At 44.3% G+C, this 12,055-nt stretch overlaps 1 protein-coding gene across 1 annotated transcript; it reads right to left on the bottom strand.

Moving 5' to 3' along the window:
• Positions 1 to 471: 471 nt before the first annotated feature.
• On the bottom strand, positions 472 to 11,082 carry LOC127006242 (tubulin alpha-3 chain-like). Its single transcript, XM_050875872.1, has 5 exons — positions 10,882 to 11,082; positions 7,377 to 7,605; positions 5,774 to 5,946; positions 5,054 to 5,182; positions 472 to 4,432 (listed from the first exon to the last, which is right to left on the bottom strand). The coding sequence occupies exons 1-5, from the start codon at positions 10,882 to 10,884 to the stop codon at positions 3,608 to 3,610; spliced, it is 1,359 nt and encodes a 452-aa protein (XP_050731829.1). The 5' UTR covers positions 10,885 to 11,082; the 3' UTR covers positions 472 to 3,607.
• Positions 11,083 to 12,055: the final 973 nt, after the last annotated feature.

Genomic DNA, 12,055 nt, shown 5'->3' with positions numbered 1-12,055 from the left:
TTTAATTGAGACTATTATGAAATATGGTAAATTACATTTAATTGGTCTTTTTTTAACGAGTGGTTGAAAAAAAAAAAAAATTCAAAAAATAAAATAAAAATCTTCCTGTTCATGACAAATAACTATCCTTGGCTTGGAACACATAATGAATAAACAAAAGATGTGCATTCCCATATTTTAAGTTCATTGTTCTCCCTTCGCATGATATTAGCCATGATGTCTCACATTGAAGCAATCCAGGCACATGAATGGATTACCCTCACAGCCAGCACAAAAGGTTGACACTTTCTTTGCTCTTTTTGCTGCAATTTTCCATCCTTCGTTCAATGAGGAGTCATAATTTGAAGATGGACTGCAGGATTCACCACAGGAATCTTCATCACCTGAGCCATATTCTGGAATGACACTCTTCGCCTTCTTTGCAGTAGACCAATTGATGGGCTCCATTACCAGTAAAAATATACAAGTAGAATTGGTTAATTTACTGTATTGTAAGGCAATCAGTTGAACAATTGTAATAACAAATATACATTCACAAAACATATTGTAGCGGCCTGCCCCCATGTGGGTCAGGCTTTCTGCCAGGCGCAATCACACTCTACAAGCCGCCAGCATAACACCCACCTCTTCTCTGTCAGGTGGCTACCGGCAAACTGGAGAGATTCACATTCAAATCATCGTAACATCGTGGTGGCGGGGTTGCTGCCAACCGCAAGATATGTGTTAAGGTGATACTCCGGTGTAAAAAAAAAAAATAATAAATAAATAAATTGTTAAAAATAAAGTATTGCAAATTTTATGCTGAAACATTAGTTATATGCTTTAGTATGACTATGAACGTTCTACATCATGACGTCATGATGTGTGACGTCATTTATTGTTACCATCACTGAGGCTGGTAATGGCTACATTATTTGCTCATTTCAATAATGGGCTGTAAACAGTTTAAACATATATAAATCCACGGTCACCCTCAGGTTTTCCAAACCACCTTTTCGTTATGTAATGTCGTTCTGTCATTTCACCATGATGTCATGGCACCAGAATTTTCCCCGTTTCCCGCGCTTTTTGCATTCATATTTCTTTTGTTTTTCACAAACTGAGAATTCCGAAGGTGCCCATTATTTCCCTTACATATCACCAACATGTTGCCAAGATTTCAAGTTAAAATGAGTGGCAGCGGCTTTTCAGCAATTTTTTGTTACGAAAAACAAGTTTCGCGTGTCACTTTTTTTTCGGTCATTCAAGTTAAAGACTTGTTGCTACAGTTAATTGGAAAAAAGGAGCCGTTGTGGGTACGATCATGGCTTCAGAGAGGGGAGGGCAGGAGTGTTTACCCAAACCAAGAACTCACTCCCAGTTGGCCGTACAGGCAACCACAGTTGCTCCTTTCCAAGGGCTGAAGGAAAACGCCCAGAGTGACACCGCTTTAGTCTGCTTTCCACACTTGCTGAGGTAGCACTGCGCACTCGTGTCCGCGTACATTTGAGCTATAGTGTTCGATCTGTGTTTTCAGCACTATGTTATCTATATTTTATGCAATATTATTATACTATATTATATAAATATTAATTATCATTGCTAGTTGTTTGAAAAATTACTTTCATTCTGAAAAAATAACATGTAAAATGATTTTTATATTTATATTTTTGGGGATATGTCTGAGACGCATTAACCCCTTCTTTACCACCGCCTCCCACGCGCGAGCGGAAAGTTTAGCTCCGCCGCACCACCGTTCCCCGCGACCTGAGGGGTTGCGCAGGGGTATTTTCACTTTGTCATTATGTCGAGTATATATGTTGTATATGTATGTTCTTTGCATGTATAGATAGATGTTGACCACAAGGTCCGTATGTGATGAGTTGAAGTAACGGACATTTAACATTTATTACGTAACAGATGGTTTTACTAATCTTCGAATACACACACAAAGACATTTGATTAAAGAAAATCAAAACATTTCTACAAAAGAAGAATGATTATATTATTTACCTTGTCAGTGGCGTTGTGATGCAACATCAGTGACCCTCGTCATCGTCAGACACTTCTAGACCACTATCACCCGGCGACTCTGGCACAAAATTACGGGAAAAGGACGCCACAACTCACGTGAACTCACTTCAACCCAGTCGCGGCACACACTGAACGAAAAACTAACCAGAGTCGTGGGAGTTAGGCGGAAGACACACTGCCGTGTTATTTTTTAACTTTGAAATCACAGCTTACACATAATTATGTACATCAAATTCAAAATATATTGGATAAAATTCACTATTCAACATCATGGATTCATAAAACCAACATGAAATAATGTGTAATGGGAATGTGAATGGAATAGGAATGAAGTTCGTGAGATTTAGGCTGCGACCACGTGCACCACCACCAGTCCATGGATATGGTACGGGGCACGCAAGGAGTAGAGCAGAGTGGAGTGGAACGGGGAGCGAGGAGCGTGGGTTAGACTCTCGCCCGTGTTACAGGCACACACACCCGAACGCGGGCCAGTTCTACAGCAAAAAAAGTGACCAACTTCTACTCATGATTACTCAGCAACCAGCGGACCTAGAGCGGTCTACTAAACGTCATTCGACAGAGGATGGTGAGTACTCCTAGTAGTAGTATATGGTTAATTTCCATTATGTTTATTTACGTTGCAATTAGAATGTAATCATGACCCTAAATTTTCCCAAAACCCCCGGACACGGGGGTCGCCTTCTGGAAAGACGCCCGGAGCGGGAAGGTTAACATGTTGTCACTGGTACACATTGCCCACGTCGTTGTGTAGGAGAAACTTGTTTTGTGCTCGGGTGTACACATTTTGGACCAGCGGTAAAAAAGGGGTTAATGACATTTCCATTAATTTCAATGGGGAAATTTGTCTTGGTTTACGAGTGTTTTGATTTGCGAGCAAAATTTCGGAATGAATTAAACTCGTAAACCGAGATATGACTGAACAGACATTAAAAGTTTTGCACAATCATATCTCCCATGTTCTTGGTCTCATATTCACGATTTTGGTGGATGTTCTTGACCACCTCAATAAATACTCTCCCGACGTGTGCAACTGTTTTGACTTAGGTCCATGCCCTTGCACCTTTGTCAGTGTGTTCAAGTACACCTAACTGCTGGGGGTCATCAGGAATGCCATTTCATTGGAAAGGGATTTTGTTTAACCAGCTGTGGGTGTTGTTGTTGTTGTTTTGGGCCGCAGCGATCTAGTCGCTCACATGAGCCCTGGTGTCGTCCTGTGAGGGCTTCACAGGCGCATCAGTTGCCCCGTCTTCCTGAAGAAGGCGCAGGCGAGGCGGATGACTGATTTCTGTCGTGAGGGGTGGACGCCTGCCGCCGCCAGCAGCGTGGGCAGGTTGAAGGTGGCCATGTTCAGGGAGCGGAGTTGGTGTCATAGCAGCACTCACTGGGAGTGGAAGCGGGGCAGTGCAGCAGGAGGTGTGCAATGGTCTCCTTGACGGTCCTGCACCAGGGGCAAACATGCACAAAATCAATACCGTGTATGAACCATAGTTAGCATCTTCCAAAGAGTATCATGTGGGTGTCGCGTCCCATCCCAGCACCGAGGCAACCTTCGCAAAATTCCCAGGCCCCAAGGTTAGTATTCATCGGCTTCCGCCTCCTCGACGTTGGCAGAGTCCAACCCCACCTCTTCGTAGTCCATCTCCAGGGCAGCCAGGTCCTCACGAGCCTCTGTGAACTCTCCCTCCTCCATGCCCTCACCCACATACCAGTGTACGAAGGCTCGCTTGGCATACATGAGGTCAAACTTGTGGTCTAGGCGGGCCCAGGCCTCGCCAATCGCCGTGGTGTTGGACAACATACAGACAGCACGGGACACTTTGGCCAGATCTCCACCGTGCACAGCGGTGGGTGGTTGGTAGTTGATGCCAACCTTGAACCCGGTGGGGCACCAATCCACAAACTGAATGGAGCGCTTGGACTTGATTGAGGTGATGGAAGTAGTGACGTCTGTCGGCACCACGTCACCGCGGTACAGCAGGCAGCAGGCCATATACTTGCCATTTCGTGGGTCACACTTCACCATCTGGTTGGCAGGCTCGAAGCACGCCTTGGTAATCTCCGGCACAGACAGCTGTTCGTGGTAGGCCTTCTCGGCAGAGATGATCGGCGCGTATGTGGTCAGCGGGAAATGAATTCTTGGGTAAGGCACCAAGTTTGTTTGGAACTCTGCCAAGTCCACGTTGAGAGCCCCCTGAAATCTCACCGAGGCGGTGATTGAGGACACCACCTGTCCAATGAGACGGTTCAGATTAACATAGGAGGGCATGCCGATGTCCAGATTCTTGCGGCAGATGTCAAAAATGGCCTCGTTGTCCACCATGAAGCAACAGTCGGAGTGTTCCATGGTGGTGTGCGTCGTCAGGATGGAGTTGTAAGGCTCCACAACGGACGTGCCAGCCTGTGGACAAGGGGCACCCGTTATCAATACTGCACATAATACCAAAGCGACAGCCACTACGAGTATTCTGTCCAGCCTCAACTTAAGTAATGTGTATTCTAGAGCATCCTATTGCTGCTACAAATGATAATAATGAGAATAACAATAATGAGGATGCATATTACAACTGCTGCTACTTCTGCTACTATTACTACTATCTTCATAACACTATTAGCTGCGTGTGGCTGCCGTGCTATCTCCATACCACTGGCCCTTCAGCCAGTGGTGGGTGAGAAAACATTAACTCGGGACACTGGGCCAATGTAATATCCAGGTTACCACAGTAGTTTACTTTCCCAGGTTACTCCTTGGACTCATCAACCACCCCGAAAGTAAGGATGAATAACCGAGTGAGTTGCGCGTTGACCACCCAGGCTGGGATTCAAACACCAGGCCTGCAGATTTACATTTAGGCACGCTAACTACTGCAGCACAGAAACGCGTGGACAATAGGTTAGGCTAAAACTCAGTAACTTCTTAGGTAAATACCAACAACCATAGCTCATTATCTTTTTTTCCAACCTCAGATTTAAAACACTGACTATATACTTTTTGGCTCAGCGGTGAGGGGGGTGTGCTTACCCGAGGGGAGGGGTAGATGGCGATCTCCAGCTTGCTCCTCTTGCCGTACTCCACCGAGAGACTCTCCATCAGCAGGGAAGCAAAGCCCGAGCCAGTGCCGCCCCCAAAGGACCGGAAGAGGATGAACCCCTGAAAGACATGCTTAGGTGAGTGTATAGGGAGGGTTAAGGAGAGCGAGCAGGAGGGCGGTAGGGGGTGCAGGGGCTAAGGGTAATTTCAAGGTTCCTCAGTCAGCCTTCCTGCCCTTTTCTCATAGTTAAAGTGGGAAGGAATCTAGAAAAAAGGAAAGGATGTCTGATAAGATAATATAATTTTCTTTGTTACTTTATTAATTACTTCATCTGTAATTCAGTGTAATAAATTGTACAAAAGAGAGCGTGAAACGAGGAGGGGGATGTCGAGGGGCCCCAAAGAAGCTCGAAGCCTAGGGGCCCTGCCATAGGTTAATATGGCACTGGACACGAGTGTATTTCCAAAGACTGAATAAATGCCAACATCAATGTCTGAGGCACCTCAAAGGTTATATTGCCTCCGATGATCAGAAGGGATTCTTTTTGCTGATGAAAAAAGTAAGAAGCAGTATGGGAAAGATATCTTTGTGTTTGTGCGAGTGCATGAGAGAGAGAATGGTGATGATAATAATAATAATAATAATAATAATAATAATAATAATAATAATAATAATAACTGCTGAGTGCCGCAGTCAGCAGTGCCACCCACCTGCAGGCCCGAGCACTGGTCAGCCAGCTTGCGGATCCTATCCAGCACCAGGTCCACCACCTCCCTGCCGATGGTGTAGTGGCCGCGGGCATAGTTGTTAGCGGCGTCCTCCTTGCCAGTGATGAGCTGCTCGGGGTGGAACAGTTGACGGTACATGCCTGTCCGCACCTCATCTGGAACACGAAAGTCGTCATGTCTTTCATTTATATTTCATGGTAGAGCGGAAGAGTCTTCGCAAGTATGGCCAATAATTTAGGTTGAAAGAGTGTCTCGATACTGCCCTCTGGGCCAATAATTTAGGTTGAGTGTCTGGATACTGCCCTCTGGGCCAATAATTTAGGTTGAAAGAGTGTCTCGATACTGCCCTCTGTCGTGAAAGTGTTCACGTCACAGGGAGGAGGCAATACAGACCAAGGAAAGCTGCTCCAGACCTTACCAGTGACTTTTTTCTTAGGTGCTGCCTAGAGCACCGGTAGGCTTTCTTGAAGGGCCTCTTGGGCGACCCCAGCTTGTTAGTGGAGCAGGTGAATTTTATTAATAGTGGCTGGATTGATATGACTTTTGCTTGACCTATACTGCCTCCTGGAGTTCCTCTTGGTAGAAGTCGCTGAAGTTAGGGTTGACTGAAGATGTGGGCAGCATGTGGGTAATCTTCCGCCACCCGGTGATGGTTGAAAATTGTCAGCGTGCACCGGTAGGACTCGAACATACGTAAGTCCCCGAGCTCACGGCACCGTCACGCTGACCATTTGGCCACCGCCACTTTTACTTCCGAACTCTTATTATCACTGACTTATTACCTCTCTGTAATTCAAAAGGAGTGTCGCAGTTTATATGTAGTCCTTATTGCTGATAAAAAAGTACCAGTATCTACAAAATATGCATTGTAAAGGAATGCATATGAAATTTTTTTTAATTATTGTAACAGTAGTAATTAATATTAATATTAATAATAATAATAATAGCAATATTGATAATAATAATGATAAACAATAAGAACAACAATGATATTAAAAAAAAAAAAACATTAATTATCAGTGATCTGTTTTATTTATCTGAAGAAAAAGTACCTGGGGGTTTGAAACATGCGTGCATTAAGATTCTTCAAATAATGAAACCCCAAAACTAAAACAAACTGGTTCACTGAACACTACGTTAGCAGGAAAATTACCGTTAACAGATCTCATTCTGTAAAAGAATATAAATAAATTCATATTCAAATAGAAGAAGACGACGACGAAGATGATGACGAAAAAAAGAAGAAAATGGAGAGAAAATAATGGTAAAAAGGATGAAAAAGAAGAAAGAGAAAAAGAACAAGAAGAGCAAAAACAAAAAGAAATAAGAAAAAAACAAGAACAATATCAAGAAGAAGAAGGAGTAGGAGTAATAGGAGGACAAGAAGAGGAAAAACAAAAAAATAAGAACAATATCAAGAAGAAGAAAGAGTAGGAGGAAAGAATTTACAGTAACAATACATTATAATCCACAAATACAAATACATACAAGCAACACCAGGGGAATGATTGTGGTGAGAAGCTTACAGGTGCATGCCTTAACCGAGGCTCAGGAGAAAAAAAAAAAAAGAGCTGACGTGACCCACCTATGACCGAAGGCTCCAGGTCGATGAAGACTGTCCTGGGCACGTGCTGGCCGGAGCGCATCTCTGAGAAGAAGGTGGTGAAGGAGTCGTTGTTGTTGTTGTCGGCGGCCGCGTCCCACTCCACCAGGCGTCCGTCAGGCTGGATGCCATGCTCAAGGCAGTACAGTTCCCAGCAGGAGTTGCCTATCTGCACACCGGCCTGGCCCACGTGGATCGAGATGCATTCACGCTGAGGTAGGGAAGGAGTGAAACGTGGTGTTATTATGCTATTACTTCTGTTATCACTGCTAAAACAACAGCAATCAACAACAGCAATTACTACTTCTACAACTACTACTATTACAACCATTGCTGCCATAAAAAATGTACCATCACTACTACGTCAACAACTCCTAGGGCCGTAATACCCGAGGGGGCTAAGGGGGCTATAGTCCCTCCAATATTTTCCTAGCAGTGCTTAGTTTAAAAAAAAAATTCCCCCAACTGCGCATGCTCGCTTTGCTCATTTCACTGCAACTTTGGCTCTCTGTAGGCAGTAAATATCCAGGTCAAAGATTATAAACTATATTTTTCAGACTCCAGTGCAATAAAATGAGCAACTTTTCTTCAATAAATTCTCCTGTATGTTGCACCAGTAAAAACTTGGAATTTTGGGGGAATCATGGAATTCCAGCCAAACGGTCAGTCCAAATCATGATCTGATTTCACAGTTGAGTTACAGCAGGGTACTTGTCTTACGACCATAATCCGTTCAAAAATCGCCGTCGGAAGAAAAAAATGGTCGTATGGCAAGACTTTATTCTCGAAAAAACAAACTGAACAATCACAATAATTCACAGTTAACACCTATCTACGCTTACAGCTATATACTTCATATTTTCCATTTGACCGTGTACTAGGCTTCATTATTATTTTTCCTTAGTCTGTGACTATTTCTTACCCATTCAGATAAAAAAAGTTCTATAATTTACTCCAAACGAACTGGTCGTCGATCGCATGTTTGAATGTTGTGATGACGAGTGGTGACTGACGAACAAGTACATAAGAACATAAGAACATAGGAAAACTGCAAGAGGCTGGGTGGCCTACACAGGGCAGCTCCAGAATCCCCCCCACTACTCACAGTGGGTGAGGTGTAGTTACAGGGGTTACAGGTAGAGGCTTGATCCTCGTTATACCGGCGGTACCAAGGCACGCATCCAGCACCCCTTCACCTTACTGCACCCACACCTCACTGCCACCTGTCGTCCTCGTCCATGTAGCTATCCAGTCTACTCTTAAAACAAGCTATCATCCCTGCACTAACTATGTGATTGCTGAGTCTATTCCATTCCCCCACCACCCTATTACTAAACCAATGCTTGCCTATATCTCTCCTAAATCTATACTTTTCTAATTTAAATCCATTACTGCGAGTTCTATCCTGCTGGCTAATTCTCAATACTTTACTTATATCGCCTTTGTTGTAACCCTTGACCCATTTGAATACTTCTATCAGATCTCCCCGCCCTCTTCGTCTCTCTAGTGAATGTAAGTTTAGATGTTTCAGCCTATTTTGATATGGGAGGTTCCTCAGTCCCTGAATCATCTTGGTCATCCTCCTCTGAACTGATTCTAGCAAGTTGATGTCCATTCTGTAGTGTGGGCACCAAAACTGGACAGCATAATCTAAGTGTGGCCTAACTAGCGCTAAATAGAGTCTGGTCATCCTCCTCTGAACTGATTCTAGCAAGTTGATGTCCATTCTGTAGTGTGGGCACCAAAACTGGACAGCATAATCTAAGTGTGGCCTAACTAACGCTAAATAGAGTCTGAGGATGACCTCTGCACTCCTGTTGGTTACCGTCCTGTTAATAAAGCCTAATACCCTGTTAGCCCTATTCCTCGCACTAATACATTGCTTCCTTAGTTTTAGGTCAGAGTTCACCAACACTCCCAAATCCCTTTCACACTCAGACCTGCCTATCGCTGTGGAGTCTAAACTATACCCGTGTAATGGGTTGCGTGTTCCTACACTAAGTACGCTACACTTGGTGATGTTGAAATTCATCTGCCATTTCTCTGACCAAGCTGACAGTTTGTTGAGATCCTCCTGCAGTACTCTAGCATCCTCCCCTGCCCAAATAGTCCGTCCTATTTTGGTGTCATCTGCAAATTTACCTATGTCACTAGTTATCCCATTGTCTATGTCACTGATGTAGATAATGAATAGAAGCAGGCCTAAAACTGAACCTTGAGGAACCCCACTGGTAACATTACCCCATTCGTATTTTTTACCGTTAATGGTAACCCTCTGTTTCCTGTCGCTAATCCACGCCTTAATCCATTCAAATACCTTCCCTCTTATCCCATGAGCCCTGACTTTATTTAAGTCTCTGGTGAGGTACCTTATCGAAGGCCTTACTAAAATCAAGATGAACCACATCATAGCTCTCATCATTGTCAGCTGCCTCGTATACTCTATTGTAAAAGGATATAAGATTAGTGAGGCACGACTTTCCTTTAGTAAACCCATGCTGTGAGTCGTGAATTAAACTATGTCTGTCAATATGGTCCCTAATACTATCAGCTATTATTGACTCAATCATTTTATCTATAACTGACGTCAAACTAATCGGCCTATAGTTCTCCACAGAAGATTTGTCTCCCTTCTTAAATATTGGAATAACGTGTGCCTGCCTCCATGAAACAGGCACCACCCCTGTGTCTAGTGACTTCCTAAATACTTCTGTTAACTGCCCACTTATTTCAGTTTCACATTCCTTTATTACCCTGGGGAAAAGTTCATCTGGCCATGGCGCCTTAATGACTAAGTCTATTTATCTGTCTAATCACGAGCTCCCTACTTATGTTGATGTTGGTTAATTCTTCTACCTCTTCTCCCCTGTAGATCTGTTCTCCCTGAGGTATATCATCTAATCTTTCCTTAGGTGTGATGCAGTGGTGGATACAGGGAGGGGGGTATGGGGGGGCACTTCCCCATATGAGAATCCAGCGCCCCCCCACCCCCCCCTCACTGGCAATGCCTTTATCCTCACCATTGATCTGATCATAGAATATGCCGCAGTATCCTTCTTTGTGGCTTCAAAATGCCCTGATCTCCACTTGTCTTGTGGCCCCCATTGAGCTACGCCATTGTGCGGAAAGTGATGGCCGGCCTTGAGGAGGCAGCCTGCAACTTTCCCGACTATATAGACAAAACACAAGCCGCTGGACTATGTGGCTGTGCGGCGTGATGCGGCAAAGACTGGAAACAGGTGATGCTGGAAAGGGCACAGGTATGGTGGACACGGGGGCACAACACACAACACAATAATCGTTAACATTCCTTTAGACAATGCCGGATGTGTACCCAACGCTGCAAAACATTCAAATATGGCTGCATACCTACATAAAATGCTTAACATATTAATAATGTTCAGTAATGCCAAGAAAATATGGTTACCGGTAATTTCCGCCCTCCCAGAAAATGTCGAAGCAAAACGCATAACAAACCAACACATACCATATTTTCAGGAGATCACTGAGGATAACGAGGACGAGGAGCAGCAGGAAGTAGTCTCGACGAGCCGGTCTTCTCACAGGAGCGGCGAGGTGTTCCCGTGATAGATAACGGAAGCGGTGTCGTGCGTTTTGCTCACAAACAAAAGGCGGACTGCGACGATCCTTCCTCGTACGCAGTAGGGATGGGAAGGTACCGGTACCAATATTAACGGTACCAGCCATACGGTACGGTACCGGTACAGGCTGCTCAGGGTTACCAGTCATGGTGTGTCATTTCATCGACGCCTAGCTGTTCCTAGAAGCTTCCATTGCAACTTTTTCTACCCAGACACTCCCTCGATCCTTGCCTGCTCAAAGTTTCTCAATGATCTTTCCCCCCTCTCCCTAACGTACTCTTGCATCCTATCCCTTCACTGGAGGTCGTCTTCTAGCATTCCCTCCCTCTATCTCGCTCACATACACCCTTAATTCTGGTCATCTTACTCTCCTCCATTCGCTCCATGTGGCCAAACCACTTTAAAGTCAGTCGCTTCACTTCTTCCACCACTCCACACTTCTTCCCTTCACCCCTGTGACACATTCCAAAATGCTCATTCACACTTTCATTACTCATTCCGCCATTCTACTCACACCACAAGCACTCCTCAAATGACTCATTTCCACTTCCTGCACTCTAGACGACTTTCATTCCAGGCCCACGTTTCACTTGCATATGTGAGGGTTGGTACTATTATTGTATTTCTCAAATCCCCCTTTACTTCCATGTTCACACTTCTGCCATTCATGATTCGTCCCAAAGACCCTACCACCCGTCTTCCTTGCAATGCCAATTCTCTTGTCTCTCCCTCCATACCACCATGCTTACACATAACGTATGATCCAAGGTACTTAAACTCATTGACCTCCTCCATTTCTTCACCATTCAAAATTATTTTGCATTATTTTTCACATTCAATGCCCACTCTATATGGGCATACAAAATCTACAACCTCACTTCTACGTACTCAGCTCACAAACCATCACTTAAGTTTTGTTGAAATTTACTTTCAGCTTTCTCCTATTACATGTACTATAAAAAACACTGACCAAATTTTGTAGGTCACTCCATTTTCAGCAGTGAGCACCGGCCGGTGCTCACTGCTGAAAATGATCCTGTTTGCTGATGACACGGCCGT

Source organism: Eriocheir sinensis, chromosome 32 (genome assembly GCF_024679095.1).
Source record: "Eriocheir sinensis breed Jianghai 21 chromosome 32, ASM2467909v1, whole genome shotgun sequence".
NCBI lineage: Eukaryota > Metazoa > Arthropoda > Malacostraca > Decapoda > Varunidae > Eriocheir > Eriocheir sinensis.
Note: the sequence above shows the minus strand (reverse complement) of the source record. Positions and strands in the feature narration are given on the sequence as shown.